Source organism: Biomphalaria glabrata, chromosome 10 (genome assembly GCF_947242115.1).
Source record: "Biomphalaria glabrata chromosome 10, xgBioGlab47.1, whole genome shotgun sequence".
NCBI classification, from domain to species: Eukaryota; Metazoa; Mollusca; class Gastropoda; family Planorbidae; genus Biomphalaria; species Biomphalaria glabrata.
The window spans coordinates 29,451,325-29,471,544 of record NC_074720.1 but is presented as its reverse complement, the minus strand read 5'-3'; the positions used below and the strand labels follow the sequence as shown (position 1 = coordinate 29,471,544).

The window sequence follows — 20,220 nt, the reverse complement described above, 5'->3', positions numbered from 1 at the left end:
TCTTATATTAAGTGTATCAATGTTGGGATCAGTCATGTAATTATATAAACGATTGACCTAGATATAATAAATCTGTGTGATTAGAAATATTTTTACATTTTTAAAATATTTTTCTCAATGCGATATGCAGAGGCGGCCTTAACAGAGTGCGGGCCCTGGGCGAGTGCCATATGTGGGGCCTTGAGCCGTACCACATCACGCAAACGGGCTCGCCGGCCTCTAACGCTGTAGGCCTTATTTTTTTGCTACTATTGGCCTTGCACTAATTACATACTGCATTGTAATTATTCGGCATGAACGATTTCGCTGTTTAATGTTAATAAACGTAACTAATGATTCAGAAACATTTGCATGAAAAATCAACAAATGAGATAATAATAATTTCTGCTTAGCACGCTGGAATCGGAAAGTAACTATTAATAGGAGACCCAGAACACTTGCAATGACCAAATATTAGATTCAGTCACGAAACTTTCCTGAATTATAGCTTTGTACTATTAATAATATTATCAATCTTTTCTCCCAATGCGCGGTCCGAATGCTGAAGCCAAATTGATGTTCTTTAAGAACAAGGTGTGCGATAGGAGCTACATTTGTCCGAAGCATTCGCAGATTCGACTTTCGCTTAAGGACTATACCACGGGTTTTCAAAATAAATAATTTTTCCGTGTTCTTTTTTTTTTTAACACCGGTTTTCCAACAGCCACCCAATGTATATGCACAGTAGCATATTGGGAAAAAATGAATACGTCAAACTTTCTGGATGCTGCTTGGTCGAAATAACCGTATTGACATTAACTGGTTCAATAGTGACCAATCGTTATAGTGGCCTCAACACTGACCTGCGACGTGGCAACCTCTGTAGACCAATAGCTCGTCGTATCACAGGTTTGTGACGTCAGAAACAGATGGCATGTAAAGGTTATTGTAGAGGATGGAAAAAATAGTTATTTAGGAGATGAAAGTGTTAGGGGATGTCTGGTGAGACTATTAGGGGATGTCTGGTGAGACTGTTAGGGGATGTCTTGTGAGACTGTTAGGGGATGTCTTGTGAGACTGTTAGGAGGTGTCTTGTGCGACTGTTAGGAGATGTCTTGTGAGACTGTTAGGAGATGTGAGACTGTTAGGGGATGTCTGGTGAGACTGTTAGGGGATGTCTGGTGAGACTGTTAGGGGATGTCTTGTGAGACTGTTAGGGGATCTCTTGTGAGACTGTTAGGGGATGTCTTGTGAGACTGTTAGGAGATGTCTTGTGAGACTGTTAGGAGATGTCTTGTGAGACTATTAGGGGATGTCTGGTGAGACTGTTAGGAGATGTCTTGTGAGACTGTTAGGAGATGTCTTGTGAGACTGTTACGAGATGTCTTGTGAGACTATTAGGGGATGTCTGGTGAGACTGTTAGGGGATGTCTTGTGAGACTGTTAGGGGATGTCTGGTGAAACTGTTAGGGGATGTCTTGTGAGACTATTCGTATCCCCCCCCCCCCCCAAAAAAAAAAAGTGTACGTTTCATGAAATTAAATACAGCGGAAATTTTAATTTCTCAGAACGTATCCCCCTCGAAAGTCAAGAACAACTTTATTTCTTTATTACTTTTCATATAAAAAAAACCCCCAGTCGATTTATTACAGCATGCCTCTATATAAAATGAGTTTAAAAAAAAACAGCCTTTATCTGGATTGAAACTCAAAACTTTCATTAAGGCTGCCCCTCATTTTACCACTTGAAAGTTTCAGACGTTCCTATAGAAGCCCAGTTCCTGTAAAGTTCCTGTAACGTTCTACCTAAATTTCCTGTAACGTTCTGTAAAGGATTGCATCGGGCAGAAAAATGCGATACCACAATGCAATGACAGAAACATCCGTCTGCAGATTGAAATAAACATCTACATATGCCAGGCACCCTCTAACCTCACGGAATCAACAACCAACCCACTTTTTCTTTAAAATGAGATGGGGACTAACATTTCACCAACCACTATTATCTTAGACCGCACCGCCCCCTTCCTATTTCCCGCCCTTTTACACCGCGCAGCTCATATCTTTTCAGCCTTGATAGACTATAGCCTCACAGTGGCGCCTGGGTGGAAACGATCGTAAAAGGAAACGATTAGGCTAAAGGGTAGCAAAACAAGACGAGAGCATCCTCATTGCACTGCGCGGAGTTGTAAAAAAGCTCCCACAACCTTGTCATAATCCAGGCGCTGTTCCTCAAGGGGCCGATACATAATAAATGGCGTGTCCCGCACGGTAAGCCTGGTATAGAAAAGAAAAATGGCGGGGGGTCTTAGAAGATCTATCACGGCCTCTTGCCGCGAGTCTGACCCACCCGCCAGACAAAACAGTGTACACTGTTTTCATACAGGCCGTCAAGAGGGAGCTCTTGTTCACTTTTGCTAGCCTAGAGTTCCAAGAGCTGAAGGCTCAACTCTACCTGACAGTTTAAGAAGAAGAAGAATAGACAATAACATAGGAAAGTTAAGTCAACTAAAAGCCTATTTTGTTTTAATTGTCTTTTTGTTTGTTTGTCTGTTTGACCCAAGCTGATGAAGGCCTCGTGGCCCAAACGTCCTTTGTTTTTAATTGGTCCGGCAGGGTTTCCTATGTGTATGTTCATCGTATTTTTTATACAGTCTTTCACACCTACAGAATTAAAAAAAATAGAACTCTATATCTGTTGTATCTATTTCAGATGGGTATTACATCTATCTTGAAACTTCAGTTGGTAACGTAGGCAGTAAGGCTCAGCTCCTGAGTCCGACCATAACAGTACCTGCTTCAAGAGGGTGCCTACAGTTTTGGTATTCTATGTATGGTGAACATGTGGGTGACCTTACAGTGTACAGGTGAGGTCAAAAATAAGCACAAATAGGTCGCAAGATATTTTCTATGGAAAGGGAAGGATGGGAATAGAAGCCTCTTTTATCTGTTTTAAGAATGTATACAATGATTTCTCATTTTATTGTAGACACTAATATGTAAAATTGTAAATAAAAAGACAATATAAGACTGTTTTATTGGTTGATAATGGAAAGGTTTTATTACGTTTATGACATCGTTTGGTCCATCAATAAAAACTAGAAAAAAATCTCACACAAGAAAAGCATTAAAAAGCAAAACAAAACTACATACACAGATAGTACAGAAGTCAAAGGAGAGCTTAAGCTATAATATAGATCTAGTCTTAATTTTGACACATGACACAGCAAGCTATTGCAAACAATTATATATTTTTAATGGTAGCTTAGAAAAAAAAAACAACTTTTTTTTATATTATGAATTTTAATGCACACTATGTTAGCCTATATGTATGATACAAAAACAGTGTCGTCGGGCAGAGTAATACCAGACTGTGGACAAGACATGGTAACATGGGATTGCCATGGAAACAGGCCTTCGTTGATGTACCTGCGGGAGTTTATATGAAGGTCAGTGCTAACTCGGTTAGACCACCGTCTGATTTTCAAATATATTTTATGTGAAAAATTATTTTTTTTTGTAAATAAAAAGAGTAATTTAATCATCATTCTCTTTGACTATATCTGCTACACAGCTGATGTTTGAGGCTACTAGAGGAAATGGTTTCTTGGGAGATATAGCAATTGATGATATTAGCTTCTCATCCAATGGTATCTGCCAAGGAGCTGGTACGTTGATGATAATATTAAACCTAGAGGCTAGAACCTTATTTCATTGTCCTATCACCACTTTTAACCACCATTCTGTTTTCCCACCGTAGACACCTCTTTAAGGCCTATTCGTTCCTAGATTATGAAAATATTATTTACGAGAAAAAAGTATTACTAGTATTGATTGGTCTTGACTTCTTAGGTCTAGGCTGTGATTTTGAGGGCAGTGATATGTGCGGCTATGTCAACAATCCCACCAGCGTCAACAAGTGGATCTGGGGAAGTGGTTCCACGTCGTCTTCAGTGCGACCAGACAGAGATCATTCTACAAGAACAGTAGGAGGTAAGTTTGGAGACTTGTTCCAGGGTCAGTCACCCTTGGAAAGTAAAAATAGATATAAATTTAAGAAGCGCCTTTTTCATCACGGTTTTGGGTAACGGTAAAAGAAAGTAAAAGATTTAGGTGTAAAAATGGATTTATCTATATCCCATAGTCACGTGAGAGGATTGGGCTTGTTTGTTTTTTTAAACGTACTATTTAAAGAACATTTTTTTTTAAATGGTCCTTATTAAAATCATGGGCATAGGCGCATAGAACCCCTTTGTTTCCCAGTTGCTACGCAACTGTTAGATCTACAAGAAGCCAGGGTGATTTTGTTTTACTTCTAGGACATTATGTTTACGTGGATTCTTCAATGGCAACTCCAACAACTAACTCAAATACGCATGCTCAGCTGATGACAAAGAGCATCTCAGGAGATAGACAACGATGCCTACGATTTTTTTACAGCATGGGTGGTGCTCATCCGGGTAGCTTGAACATTTACACAAAAAATGCGACACTAGGAACAGCTCTGTGGGCGCTTCGTGACTTCAATGGAGCAGGATGGATGACTGCAGAAGTTAATCTACCAGCAAGATCGACAGCCTACCAGGTAAAACATTTTTTTTACTCATGGCGATTTAGCACCTTAATTAACTTCACAAATTTAAATTTTGGCCTTTTACGGGTATAGTTTGGTGGGTTAAGTGGGGTATAAAGTGACTTACTTAATATTCTAAACACCGAGTAAAATATTGTTATAAACCTGGTTGTGGCACAAATGGGGGTGGTGATAGGTGTGTAGTCAGCCGACGCAAATCGCCCCAGGCCAGCGCTAGACGAGCGGTCAACCATGACGAGTTACGACGGTCAGCCGAGACGAGTGTCAACATGACGGTTCGGGAAGGATCGGCGTCGTGAACAGAGCTCAGGAGCGTCACGAGGAATGTAGTCATCTGACCACCCAGAATGGTCGAACGAAATTTACTCAACTTTTTCTTGTAACTGACAACACAAGAATCAATTTAAAGAAACTAAAACAACTATTTTTGTAACTATTGGTATTTTTTTTTATTTTGGCATCGAACAAGGGAAAGAAATTTCACTCCGATGATGCGGTGGCATAAATTGAATTAATCCCCTTAAAAGTATGTTGAAAGAAATAGGTGGCCGCTTTAAAATTTGAAACTAACAAAAGATAACTATAAAAAGGCGCAGACTGAGTTTCAAAATATTGGCCATGGCATTGCCGTAAGATTCAGCCCACAACTTGATTGCATCTGATATGCATACAATTGAACGCATGTATGCAAACGGATTGTATTTTTACATGTAAATAGACTTATGGGATATAGGAAATCTCAATAAAAAAAAACTACAATGCGATCGCAATCTTAATTAGTGTATTCAATTATTTTGAGATAACTAAAAGAATAAAGCATAACACTTAATGGTTGTCTATTCATGTGTTATGCGCTCTGTACTGTCGTCTCGGTGGTCATGGGTAGACATCTAGTGATGGGAACTAAACTAACTTTTAAAAGTTAAACTAAAACTAGTTTTCAACTAAACTAAAGTAGTTAAACTAAAAGTTTCTAACTTTTTAGTTAACGTTAGCCCACCGCTATTAAGAAATCTGTTGCCCCCACCCCCAAACTCTATGTGGGATGTTTGAGTTTGATATTTTAAAGGAACAAGTAAAACATGTACAACAAAAGAAACCAACAATGTGAAAAGAAAGTAATACGAAAAGTTCTTAAAGCAGATCAATGTCTCGATCCACATTATGAATATCTTTTCATCAACAAACTACTCGCTTACAGATCTTGTGAACGTCTTTATCACCAGTCTTCCATGTGTGAAATTCTGCACGGGTTATTGGGTCATGATGCTTTTCATCGTATTCTTTACATGCAGAAACGTGGAGAAATCTGATCTCACAAGTTACTTACGAATAGGAGAGCATTAGCACTAACTCAAAAGCCTAGCTTATGATTTCAAAATACACCCCCCCCTCCATTCATTATATAATAGCCATTGGAAGAGTTATTACAAGACATCTCTCTTTGCGATCATCTCCATAACACTATTTCCTTAATATCCATCGTACTTATATTCCAAGTGTCAAATTCTATACATCAATTTCTTTACCTAAATTGTCAATGCCTACTCGGGCAAGTCAACGTCAAATAACATTATCGCTTCAAGACACTACTCAACTGTTTTGTGATCGCATTTAGAGAATTAAATTATTAAAAGACATACAAATTGGAAGGCGCACATGTATATCCAGGAATTAGAGCGTTTAAGTCTGCATCTTTGTGGACAGGAGTGTTTCTACGTCATTTAACGTGTACGTGACATGATCTCCAGGAGGAAATAGAGTTGTGAATGTTTCTTTGTGAAAGTAGATCCAGCAATATTCCTGAATTGTTTGTGACTAACCCGTGTGGAAATCAATAATTTTACTGCATTTGTTGGCACAGGATTCCAAAAATAAATGTTTTGCTTTATATCTCTTTTTTTTTTCTTTACCTTTCCTTTCAATTTCTATTTGGTAACATGTTCATTTGTTTATGTAATTATTGTCATTTGTCAGTGGCTAAGTAGCTGAGGAATCCTGTAAAAAAATATAAATTGCACGTTATTATGTTGTTTGTTAATATCTTAAATTAAAACTCACAGTAGCATGGTTAACGGGTATAAGGGTTAGGGTAAGGGAAAAAAAATCGACAGTCATACTCTAGAAGCCCGGCTCACGTTGATCTTGCTCAGGCTTACTACACTGGCTGGATGTTATATAGCAGAGATCTATATAGGCCTATAAACAGTACTAAAACATGCACAAAAGAATTTTCATCATCATGTATATCTATATACAAATGTGCTTTTCCCCCCATAAGAAATTAACAAATTTTAGAAGAAAATGTGCGAAGATTTATTTATTCATTTTTACTTCTAGTAGCCTAGATATACATTTTATGATTAGTAGGGCCCAAATGATGATCTGATCTAGATCGTAGACCTAGATATTCTAGAGTCTAGATCTATAATCTCTTACTATTTTAGACATGAATCTAGATTCTATTCTAGATACAGGCCTAAGATTAGACGTTGAGACGTATTTGCCTTTTCTTTCAAAGTATATATAGATCTACATCTAGACTAGAGATTTTGATTATGGTTATCACATCATTATGACATTATGGTCTTTCAATGCCCCCCCCCCCTTTTATTCTTATAGGTTGTCTTTCTTGTACAAGTGTATGCAACACACTCAGGGGCAATATCAATTGACGATGTTAATATTTTAGATGGATCCTGCAGAAATCCAGGTAAAATGAAGAGTGCCTATGTCTTAAATCTATCTTATCTTATATATTTCAGACGCTACTTCAATTCCATAAAATATGTAATCTAGATTCCAGATCTTAGTCTTAGTCATAGATCTAATATTATATCTATGTCAAGGATTCCATCATATTCACCTATATTAGTATATGAGCTACATGAGCATAAAGTCTACTTGCACATCTTTACTGACAAAGCTGGTGGCCTTCAGTAATTCTAATTGGAGGCCCTAGGCGAGTGAATAGGGTGGCCCCAAATGAAATAGAAAAATAAAAACCTATGACTGAAAATATGCAAAGAATTACACTGTCCTGTATCTATATATATATATGTATATCTAAATCATCATATAAGTTAAATTCATATAGTCTAGTGCAGATTGCACCAATTAGTTTTATGGAAGATTCTTGATCACCAGACTAGAAATAACGTTTTGCATTTCACCAAAGGAAAGAAAAAAATGAATCTTCTGGCATATCTAGTCTATTAAAATAATAAGCAGATCTAAACATTTGCAAATAAACTTTGAATCATACTAGAGACTTAAAATTAGAGCTAGGCTAGTAGACATATTTTAGAGCCATAGAGCTATGTTTGAGATTAGATCCATGTCGACCATGTACTGTTTGCCTAGTTTGCCTATGTCCATGACTGGCTCTGTTACTGATGATATTAGAATCTAGATCCTATGAATCTCCCTGTATTATCAAATGTGTTTAGTTCCTCCTTTGTGCTAGCAGAATAGCACAATCTCATTTCCTATGAACTGCAAGATGGCTTTGAAGTCCAATCCATCAGGGAGTTCTTAAAAAGTATCTTTATATCTTTTGTATTGACCCCCTAAAGAGTGCTTTCCAATGTTTAGATAACTGTAAAAAAAAGTGTCATTAGAGGAGGTAATTATCTTATTTAGAGATCCATTGAAACATGATAGACAAAGCTAGAGCTAGAATTATAGTCCACCTACTCAGTCACCTATTGTTTGTGAATCTCCCAAACATGTACAGTTACATTAGAAGGAGTATACATTGAACAACTTTATCTACTCATTATAGACACACACACACAGTCATGTGTAGACACACACACACTTACATTTATTTTTGTATGTATGTATGTTAGACTGCAATTTTATATTATAATCAGTAGCAGTAATAAATACCTCTTTTCTCTTATGGAATCTATTTTCAGCAACATGCAATTTTGAGCAGAGTGATTTGTGTACCTGGTCTAATGATCAAGCTGATCAATTTGATTGGATCATCAATCGTGGAGGTACCAGCACATCAGATACAGGGCCTAGTAATGATTTTACATATGGAAACTCTACAGGTGAGAACAAACAGTTAACACTTTCCATTATCTTAAAACATTAGTGTTAGTTCTTATTTCTAATAACCTTGTAATAATTAAAGAGTAATATTATGTTGCCTGAAGGAAGGTCTTTGTAAGCCCTGAGGACCTTGTAATATGGCCATAGAGTTTAGTTTTGCGGCTTTTGACAGTAGTTAGCAGGTCATTGTGGGGTCCAATCACTGTACTAATCCTGTCTTTAATCTCTTCATTTTTGATGTGGTCTTTGTATTTGATAAATAGGATCTTTCTTTAGCATCTCAATTCCATTACTAGGATCCTTCTCTCTAGTTCTGCATTCAGCATCCAAGATTCACAATCATATAAGAATGTTGCTATGACTAGTCTGATTTTAGTGTTGATGGCTAAGTCTTAGCCTTTCCATATTGTTTTGAGTTTTTCAAGTGCTGAAATGGACTGTGCAATTCTGGCCAGTAGTTCAGGTTTAGTTCCTTCATCTGAGATGATATCTCGAGGTATTTAAAAATACTGACATTGGTCAGCTTTTCACTTACAATAATGATGTCCCTTTTCCAATCATACCATTGTCTAAATAATGAATAAACTCCATGAAATTCTGAACGTATATTTTATTTATATTTAAATAATTTTCCTTATAGATAATGTGGAATACACAATAATAAATTCTTTCCTACTTCTTTTTCACTATGGCAATACATTTGACTAGATGTAATTCAATCTAAAGATATGTCCATTATCTTGATTAATATGTACCTATCCCTTAATACTCTTCTCTGTCTGCTGTCAATAAGACTCTGTGTTCATCTCTCTTTATATAAGGTTCCATAGTGTACATATTAAATTAGCCAGGAGGTAATCTAATTACTATTCATTAAATTTGAATAATGTCCCTTTGGTACATTTGATATCCAAAATATTGTGGTACGAATTCTCTTTGTTACATTTCCCACCATTACCAACAAATTTTGGCTAATTATCTCCAAAATTAAAAAAAAAAAATTTTAACATATCAGTCCAAAACGTTTGTTTTTACATATCATGAAGTACACAGATGTAATTTACATGAAAAAATATGTAGCTTCTCCCTACATTATTATTTTAACATCCAATGAGATTGTATTATGAATTGTTTAGAGTTTTTTTTTTACATGATTCAATACAATACCATGCTTTGTAATGATTAACAATAATTTTTTTTTACAAAAATTTTTTTAATGTAACACAAATCTATGACATCATTTCATATTAAAATGTCATATCATAACATATTATTCTTTAATATTAAATAATACAATCACACAATAACTGATAATGTAAAATTTCTCAATGTATATTTTGTGTCTTCTGATTTGATATCATGACTTGGTTACAAATATATTGGCTATTTTATAGTCCCAAAGCAAAACATTGAATTGTCTGAATCTTAATTCTTTATTTTTGCTATTATCAATACAATATTCCTTTCTCGCTACATTTTGTTGTCTCAGGCTTTGCCTTCCATTTACATATTTTAATCTATAAATCTTTATATTTTTTATGCTAACATACCTTTTGCAAGATTAGAAAAAAAAAGGTTTCGATTTTTACATGGCATAAATAATCGAGATATATATCTGAACACTCAGAAGTCTATGCTTGCCTTCAACATTATGTTAACCATAAAGGCATAATCAACTTATGCAGAGTAAGGAAAAATAGAAATACTATAAGCTTTTAAAAAGCATGTAGAACATTATTTTACAAAATAGGAATATATTTTTAATAGTAATTGGAATAATTAAAAACTTTTATTATAAACATAACTGCGATTAAAGTTCTCCTTTTTTATTTCAGGCCATTACATTTACATTGAATCATCCAATAGAAAGCAAGGAGATGCGTCACGGCTCTACAGTGATGTCATACCAATTTTTTCAAGGCCTGCTTGCTTTAACTTTATGTACCACATGAAAGGCAGTGATATAGGAACATTAAATTTTTATGTCAAATATGGACTGACAACCATGAAGGTTTGGACTCTATCTGGAGATCAAGGCACTAGTTGGAACTCTGCAAGCTTTCCTTTGCCCATTGGTGCACGATATTCTAGATCACAGGTAATACATCATAGGGTAATTTATCCAACTTGATATGAAATAAAACAGAGTGGAGCAATGAAGACTATATTAACATTTGATAATAATAGGGTTTTATCTTAATTTGTATTCAACTTTTCAATTTTACAATAGAAATGTGTTTTCGTTAAAAAAAGGTGAAGAACAACCTTTCTTAAACATATAATTCTTAGTTGAATTCTTTTTAATATTAACATAATTTTATATGTGAAGAACCCTCATGATAGTAAGCAGGAGCTGAAAGTGAGGATTGAGAAGAATGGAATTTATAATTAGTAGACTAGCTGTTTTAATATAAATGTACTGCTGTAGACTTCTAGCTAGCCACATATCTGCTTGATTTTGTTTTCAGCAATAAATGTACAAAAGAAAAACATATACCTATTTTTTTAAAAAGAATTTTGTATATTTCTAATTTTAGTAACTATTGTTTTTTTATGTGATTAAAATACTCTTCAATGAAATTGGAAATCCTTTTTTTTTGTTTTGTTTTGTAGATCTTGATAGAAGGAATTACAACAGCAGGTTATAAAGGTGATATTGCTTTGGATGACCTCAGTTTAACCACCATTGTTTGTCAAGGTAACGCATTTGGCCTTTGTACTAAAAATGTTTGTAAAAATGTACATAAAATGTTTCTATATTAAGCTTGTAGCTTGCCATTTTAGTTAAAAATAAAAAATTTGATTATTTTAACAGTTAATCCCCCAGCTGCTAACCCATTAGCTATTTCTACAACAAGAGCAACCACTAGATTTACAGGCTCTACAACTATTCCACCAAACTTACGTAAGAATAACATTTCATAATTAAATTGTCACTGCTAATTATGCTTTTATGTATACTGGTATCTTTAAAATGGTAATATTTATATGTTGCCCATGGAGATGTTTTTTTTTAATTTGCATTCTTCAAGTATTTTATAAAATAGTGTATTGATACATTTCTTTCTTTCCTTATTCAGCCACTGTAACCTGTAACTTTGAGGGAGGCTTCTGTGGCTGGACACAAATGACTGGTAATAATGCTAACTGGACAAGATTTAGAGGGAGCACACCAACAGGATCAACTGGCCCCACAGGAGATCACACAACAGGCAGTGAGTAAAATAAAAATGAAACAAGCAAAATACAAAAAAATACTTTAAAAAAAAAACAAAGTTAATATTAAGCATATCAATTAATTTGGATCAGTCATATAATTAAATTTGTAATAAGCCTCAGATGAGAATCAATATAAGGGACTAATTCAGCATATACCACCACTTCAGTCAAGTACTATTTCTTTCCCTTGTTTTAGATACCAACCAAGGTAATTTATTACCAGTAGTTAATTAATTAATTGTTTTTTGTTTTTGTTTTGATTTTTGTGTTTTTAGGTAAAAAAAAATAATTGTGCTAAATTTCAGCATGATCTGAGATTGGGTGTTTGAGAAATAACATGTACAAACTTTTAGACAGACAGTCAGACAGACAGAGTGAGTTGATATAAGCTTTGTAAAAAAGGAAATAAAATCTTTTCAAGTCACTAAATACATTTGAACAAATTAATGAGCATATGGTTTCTTTGGCAGATCTTGTAAAAACAACTATAGTTGTTATTTATAAAAAATTATTTGAATATGAAAAAATCAGGAAGAGACCAAAATAGTAGATAGACAAGCTCATTATAAACATATCAATGCATTTTATGTTTCAAACAGTTGTTTAATAATTTAAAACAAAAATTAATATCATGAAAGGATTTCAAAACACAAAAAAAAAATATCTTTTTTTGCTGAAAAGTAACATAATAAAAATTTCTCTAATCAAACATTTTACAAATTTCTCTTCTTTAAATGCATCATTTAGACCCAGTCTGGACTAATGAATTGATCATTGTTTCTTTAGTTTCCCTCATACCTTAGCCACTCATTAACAAAAGTTTTAAAGTATAGTTGACAAATATCTTTGCCTGTGCTGCCTCAGCAAACACAACTCAGGTCCAGGCAGGATATAAACTTGAACCCCCTTTAAAGGTAGCCAAGCAGTCTATGCCAGTCAGTCTATGCCAAGCAGTCTATGGCAAGAAAACATTAAAAAACTGGAACAGACACAAAATAGAGCAGTGAGATTCATAACAAACAAATATTCACATTTGACTAGAGTAACACCTTTAGTGAAATCACTAAATTTTGAAAGCCTTCAGGATAAAAGACTTAAAATTAAAGTAGCAATTATACATAAAACACTGAACCATAATCTTCAAATACAAAAACAAAATTTAATAAAATACTCAGACACAAAGATAAAGGCACATACCTCATTCCATATGCTAGGACGAATTTGTACAAATGCTCTTTCTTCCCTAGCACTATTAGAACAAGGAATGGGTTGCCTGAACTAGCCAGGAAAACCAGTGACTTGGCAGAATTTAAGTCATTGGTTAATATGCATGACTAAATGCATGATGCATAGGACATAATCATCTTCATTTTTGAAGTAATGTCTGTATCATATAAGATAAGATAAGAAGACATCTTTTTAATTGATTGCTAGTTTATGTGTTAATCTATACATTGGAATTCTAAGTAATGCAAATCCATAACTATTTACTGCTCAAAAATAGGCCTGAATGATTAAATGGTTATTATAATCAACCTTCCATGTGGTAGATTGTTTCTTAGATGATGATTTAGACTTAATTCTACAATATATCTTGTTTTTAGTCCAAACTGCAAGGAATATAATAGAAATCACTTGTAAAAAGGTTATTTTAATTTTTTTTTATGTACTTCATATATTTATTTAATATTGATTTTTTGTTTTGTAACACAGATGGCTATTACATTTATTTGGAGGCAGATAATGCTAGATATAATTCTAAAGCAAGACTCCAAAGTATCACTATCACTCCACGCCAGAATCAACAGGTGAGAAATTATATCTTAGAAATATATTACTAGTGGGTGTTGTTAAGGCCTCCGCGCGGTGTTGATTCTTGGCAATCTGTCTAGTGTAGATCTGACTGGAAGTAACGCTGAACTCAACTACTTCAGTAACACCGGCGAAAGGCCGAAACAATCAAATATGTAGTCGACGCTGATATGTTGTTCTACAAATATGTTTAATACTCAAGAAGGGAATCGTCCGATGTCAATTATGTCATACTCAAGTCTACTACTCTACAAGAAGCGTCTTCCTTTTAGCGTCACTTAGAGCGTTCTTCTTTTTTAAAGATCTGTCACGTCACTTGTCGCTAATTAAAACTTTCCCCTTATTCCCGAAACAAATAACTAATTCCTAATCATGTCATAACAGTGTAACTAATAATATTTTCATTAAAATTGGGATGAATAAATAAAATTATGAGATCAGTGGATAAAAAAATATATTATCAGAGAAAGATAGAATATAGCCCCAAAGTGTTTCATTCAAGTATTAAAAAATATTTGTTTGAATAGAGTATTTGAATGTTTTTGTATTAGAAATAATTAATCTGGTTTCTAAATATAGTTTTATTCCTTCTCTCCACTGTCTAATTTGCATTGATGTTGAATTTATATGCATTTTGCCACATCCAGTGCAGATTTTCCACTGGTGGTTAATTTAGATTTTCTTTTTGCCGTCTATGTCTGTTCTCTGCAGTGAATTTGATTTTCTTTTGGTCTCAAATGTGTATCCCTCTGCCTTGGTATGCTGTCTCATTTAGAAGCCACCTGCAGCCAGGTGCTCTCTTCTATGTCAGCTAAAGCAAGTTGGCACCTAAGCTGGTCTTTAAAGCATTTCTGTGGGACAGGTTTGTTACATCATCCACCTTTCTGCTCACCATAAAAGATTGCTTTTGACATACATGCCCAGCCCAGCATAACTGTCGGACCATCTGAAGTCCCTCTATTTTGTCCATACCTGCATTCACGCAAGGCCATTGCTGTTTGTAGTGCTGTCTTGTCACCGTATGTCCATGTGTTCTAGAAGTCTTAGTTGTTTACTGTATAGTACCCATGTCTCAGATCTATATAGAAGGGTTGAGAGAATCACTGCTTGGTTGGCAGGTGGAGCTATTTATTTTGCCAAACTCATGTCTTTAGGTGTCCAAAAGCACTACTGGCCCTTGAAAGTGATGTGTCGTTTGATACAATGCTTCCTAGATATGTGAAGTGGTCTATCATGTTAAGGGGGTGTCCTTTTTCATTAAATTTAATATTTAATCATTTTTATTATTTAAGAATGCTACTCTGATGCTTTACTAATATTATTTAACAATGCTACACTGATGCTTTACTAATATTATTTAACAATGCTACACTGATGCTTTACTAATATTATTTAACAATGCTACACTGATGCTTTACTAATATTATTTAACAATGCTACACTGATGCTTTACTAATATCGTTTGCTTTTAATTTTTCAAGTGTTTCAGTTTTTGGTATTTAATGAAAGGTGCCAGCATTGGAGCGTTGAATATCTATGTTAAATTACCCTCTCAGACTATGCAAAGTTTAACTCCCCTTTGGAGAAGGTCAGGAGCTCAAGGAAATGCATGGCTTAAAGATTCATTGACTATTCCAGTTGGCTCTCCCTATGCGGTAAGTCTTGCTTTCATATTATTATCTGTGATTAAAAATAAAGCTGGATATACAATGATAAATTTTGATATTTTTTGAAATAATGGGTGAGGTAACTTCTAGATTGTCATCCAAAGCTTAACATAATAGGGCTTCATAACCACAGGAGAACATGTTCCATAGTTATACCACTACTGAGGTCAGCCGACAGTCTACATCAAAACATCTCAAGTATCTCTTTTTATTTTCAGTTAGCATGTGCCATATGCCAAAAAAATTTACAAATTTGATGTTTCTCACACATTTATTTGTAATTTATCAGTGTAAAAAAAAACTTTTAAAAAAAAATCTTGTGTGATTTAACAGGTTGTTATAGAAGCAGTGAGAGGCTTATCTGTTTTAGCGGATATTGCAGTAGATGATGTCAGCTTAGTAGATGGCCCATGTGCAGGTAGGTAAAGTTATTAAATTATGATTACCTTTTAAGAAACAAGAAGCCTCATTATATTGGTTACTGAAGAATTACATTTTATAGTAATATCTTTAATCACCCTCACCTATCCTTAAGTTGAACGGTTAGGGTACCACACAAGATCTGTTGACTGTCTTTCTCCATTCCTCTCTGTCTTTGGCCTTGGATAGAATTTCATTAAATGACAGCCCTGTCCATTCTTTTATGTTTTCTTCCCATCACTTTCTCTGTCTGCCTCTTTTTCTTTTTCCTGTTACTGTTCCCTGAAGGAAGAACTGTAATATGACTGTACTGTCTCACTTAATACACAAAAATTTCTTACGAAATACTTACCATGAATGTTTTTTGATCTTTCAACTTATGTTTGTGTATATGATAATTATCATTTTTTTCGTTTAGTCCAAATACTCCTGTAATAGTTCTAATCTCTCTTAAAAGATGTTACTACAACAAGATCACCAGGGGCCAGCACTGTGACACCAGCCGTGGGTGCTGCTATTCACAATTGTGATTTTGAAGATGGAACTGCTATGTGTGGTTTCACTCAAGACGTACATGATGACTTTAATTGGGGCTTGACAAGCCAAGGCACTGGAACTTTACAGACTGGTCCCACCAATGATCATACATATCAGACACCATTAGGTAGTTATATATATTTTCAGAACTTTGTTTGATGACCCAAACTCTACTGTATTGTCTGAGATACTTATTTAATTGTAGAAACAGAACAGAAATATTCTTTGTGAAATAAAGCTTGTTTAAGTCTCAAGTTGAAACAAATGTTTTGTAAAATGTTCTACATGTTTCAGATGTTCCTTCTGAGTTGAAGATAGTCCTATTCCTAGTAGTAGTTTAAGTATCTTCTTGAGTGTGATTTGTTGTATACATCTTATTTATTCAAAACATGAGACCTTGACACCTACGTTACATGACATATTTCTAAAACTATTGTAATATATGTTTCGGTGTAAATCACATTGTTTATTATAATGTTTTAGGCCACTATGCTTTCATCGATGCATCTAATCAGCGAATTGGTGCCAAAGCAAAACTAGTATCCCCAACATACAATGATTATGGCAAAGGTGACCTCTGTTTGCATTTCTTTTACTATATGTATGGGGATGGTGTAGGAACATTGAATGTATATGTTCAGGTAAATCACTTTTGGAGCTCATTGATTTCAATGTAGGATATATTACTTCTTTTTAATTGTCTGCATGAATAATTTATTTTTATAGTGAGAATCATATTGAGAGAAGGAAATGTTTGTTTTATCTAGCCTGTCAGCCAAAGTGTACTTGGACAACCTTTGTGGAGAATGTCTGGTAATCAAGGGCAACGTTGGATTGTAGGGGCAGTCCCTCTTCATACAGGGAGTCTGATATCAGGATATCAGGTATACCTTCAAGCATTGAATTCAAATACTTGTATATTTATAATTAAACCCACTTCAGACTTTTGCAATAAAAGCAAAATTATCTTTTATGTCTAGATAATTTTTGAAGGAGTAAGAGGATCCAATTTTCGTGCTGATATTGCTATTGATGATATAACTGTTACTGTTGGTGCTTGTCCCAATCCAGGTTAGCCGAATTTTCTTTCGAATAATCTTTAGGAAAATAGCAGGAATATTGAGCCTTCCAATTTTACAGATTTTTAAACAAGTTTTACTCTCATAATCTTAAAATGTTTTAAATTAAAAATTTCTAAAAAAAAAATGGTTTAACCTGTTGTATGTTATATTTTAAAACTTTATTAGGTGCATGTGATTTTGAGAATGGTCGATGCAGTTGGACTAAAGATAGAACTAGCACGCTGGACTGGGGCTCTTTGAATCCTGATACAGCCAAACTTACACCCCCTATTGATCACTCCACAAGTAGTGCAAGAGGCAAGTTTGATATTTTTTTTTAAACAAAAGTATGACTCAAGTATTTACAGTATTTAAGTAAAATAAATTTGTGATATTAAATAAATATACAAAGATTCTACTTATGTCATTGAAAAGTTGAATGACTAAGCAAAATTACACACTTTAACCACACATATTGTGACTCTTAAAATATTACCATCCTAATTAATTACTAGTATACAAAAGAATATCAGATGCAGCATAGGATCACAATTTTGAAATATATTTTGAAATGATGCTAAATGTACTTCTCAAGTCTTTTGTTCTCTAAAGCTAAAGAACTGAAAAGTGAAAAGCATCTCTCTAAATTCATTTCTATTTTATAGTTTTATCAAGCAAAGTCAGCACTAAGTAAATAGTATAATAAGGCTTGTTTTCAAGTCCAAAGATTAATGAGGAATGCAGCATTTCCATGGCTACGCATACCCAGCTGTGACCTACATATTTTGCCACATCCAGGGCAAGCATAACCATTGTCCGCTGATGGTCTATTAAGATTTTCTTTTTGCCATCTGCATCTGTCCTCTGCAGTTGATTTTCTTTTGGTCTTAAATGTGTATTCTGTGGCCTTTGTGAGTGACCCCCAGCTGTCTTGTTCTGAAGCCGCATGAAACCAGGTGTTCTCTTCTATGTCAGCTAATGGGAAGGCACGTATGCCAAAAAGCATTCTTTTTTGGTCAGCTGAAAGGTGGTCGATGTAACAGAGGGGCATGCTTTAAAGTAAATAGTATACTAACAGAAATGTATACCCTTACTATATTGGTCTTTTATAAAGCAAACACATTTTGAGTTCAATAATTTTAAGATTTTTTCATTAAATTAATTTCATGATGTCGTTACTATAGTATGATAATTTTTCAATTACAGGTACATTTCTGTTCTTGTTCAGTCAGACAGCCCACACAGCTGGAGATAAAGTGGGTCTAGTTAGTGAAACTTTCCCACCTACAAGTGCACGTTGCATGAACTTCTGGTACTTCATGAGTGGCAATGTTCAGTCCTATCTCAACATTCTTATAACAACACCAGGTAGAGCTATTCATTTCAAATCGCAATTGGTTTAAAAATTAAAATTATGAGGGAAAATGTGTTCTTCTCTTGTACAAAAATGTAATAATTCTATTTTACTAGAAGTGTTTTTTTGTAGTAAAAATATACAATTCACTGGAAAATATCCACTTGAAGTTTATTACATAAAGAGCCAAAGGAAGAACAGTTGTGGAAATAAAACACACAATTAGAAATAATATTGTGCTTCTTAAAGATTTGCACACCACTGTATATGAGATTTATAAGAGTAGTATTAATTCAAATAATAAGGCAAAAAAACTAGCTGTTTTCTTCAGTATAAATGCATTATTATGTTTGGATGCTTGTAACAGTTGTCCAACTCTCAGCCTGCTATCTTGTTTCAATTCTAGACATTGCTTACACATTATTAGCTGCTGTTTCAAAACAAAACTTTTTTGTGATACAGGCTCATCTAATGTAAGAATGGTGTGGCAACTTAAGAACCAAAATCAAGGACCATCCTGGCGTCAAGCCAGAGTACCTATACCTTCTATTGCTGCAGATTATTTCATTACCATCCAAGGTGTATATGGTGCAGATATGCCTAATCCTAATGGTGGTATTGGAATTGATGACATCAGTTTCCTTGGCTATAGTTGTGCTCGTAAGTCATACAATAAAATTAGAATTAAAAAAAAAAAAGATAAGGTCAAGAAAATTGATTTTAAAAAATTAAATCAACTACTTCATTGTTTTAAATTCCTTACAGTATTCCCTCCAAATGCTGTACCAAGCGTTGGCCTGCCTATAAATACAACACCATCTGTAAGACCTCTACAAGGTTCCCCTAACTGTGACTTTGAATCTGGTATATGTGCTTGGAGACAAGATACTACTGATGACTTTGATTGGACTTCACGATCTGGGCAAACACCATCTGGGGGAACAGGACCGATAGGAGATCATAGCAAGTCTGATGGATGTAGGTTTTTTTTTATACACTAATTAGGCAAAAAATCTATTGTTTTACACTGTCAGTTATAGTTATTTTTCTAAAGATATAAAAAAGTAAAGATTTATTATTGCTTGTTGTCCTACACAAATTAACCTTTGTTCAGATGCTTACAATTTTCTGCTTTCCATTTGACTGTATAAATTGCTGAAAAAGTTTTTTTAATAAAATGATTTGAATCATTGAACTAATCTAAGCACCAAGCATCAAAAGTTTAAACCGAAATGTTGTGAGTCACACATTTAATTGGGCATTCACCAAAATGTTCTTTTGATTTTATTTCACTTGATCACCTGTATTGTATATTTAAAGTATTATAATCATAATCAATTTATTTTCTATTTATTTTAATAGCTGGGAAATACATTTACATAGAAACATCAGCACCACAAAGACCTGGCCAAAAAGCTCGGCTTATATCACCCGATATTGGTGCAGGAAGTTACTGTGTCCAGTAAGATTCTCTCTTTTTTTTAAATTGTTTTATCTACAACCCTAGTTTGTCAAC

The 20,220-nt window shown here is 34.3% G+C and overlaps 1 protein-coding gene across 1 annotated transcript in view; it reads left to right on the top strand.

Annotated features, from left to right (window-relative positions):
- LOC106054420 (MAM and LDL-receptor class A domain-containing protein 2-like) overlaps positions 1-20,220 on the top strand; it is a 124,742-nt gene that overhangs the window by 7,895 nt on the left and 96,627 nt on the right. Inside the window, exons 3-25 of the mRNA XM_056044467.1 lie at positions 2,692-2,845; positions 3,325-3,427; positions 3,553-3,646; positions 3,831-3,971; positions 4,298-4,563; positions 7,195-7,285; positions 8,493-8,633; positions 10,470-10,732; positions 11,248-11,332; positions 11,450-11,539; positions 11,715-11,849; positions 13,567-13,661; positions 15,147-15,320; positions 15,666-15,750; positions 16,210-16,416; positions 16,773-16,930; positions 17,057-17,173; positions 17,270-17,360; positions 17,537-17,668; positions 18,557-18,718; positions 19,167-19,364; positions 19,470-19,682; positions 20,067-20,166. Coding sequence (XP_055900442.1) covers positions 2,692-2,845; positions 3,325-3,427; positions 3,553-3,646; positions 3,831-3,971; positions 4,298-4,563; positions 7,195-7,285; positions 8,493-8,633; positions 10,470-10,732; positions 11,248-11,332; positions 11,450-11,539; positions 11,715-11,849; positions 13,567-13,661; positions 15,147-15,320; positions 15,666-15,750; positions 16,210-16,416; positions 16,773-16,930; positions 17,057-17,173; positions 17,270-17,360; positions 17,537-17,668; positions 18,557-18,718; positions 19,167-19,364; positions 19,470-19,682; positions 20,067-20,166 — 3,295 coding nt within the window. The remainder of the gene's footprint in view (positions 1-2,691; positions 2,846-3,324; positions 3,428-3,552; positions 3,647-3,830; positions 3,972-4,297; positions 4,564-7,194; positions 7,286-8,492; positions 8,634-10,469; positions 10,733-11,247; positions 11,333-11,449; positions 11,540-11,714; positions 11,850-13,566; positions 13,662-15,146; positions 15,321-15,665; positions 15,751-16,209; positions 16,417-16,772; positions 16,931-17,056; positions 17,174-17,269; positions 17,361-17,536; positions 17,669-18,556; positions 18,719-19,166; positions 19,365-19,469; positions 19,683-20,066; positions 20,167-20,220) is intronic.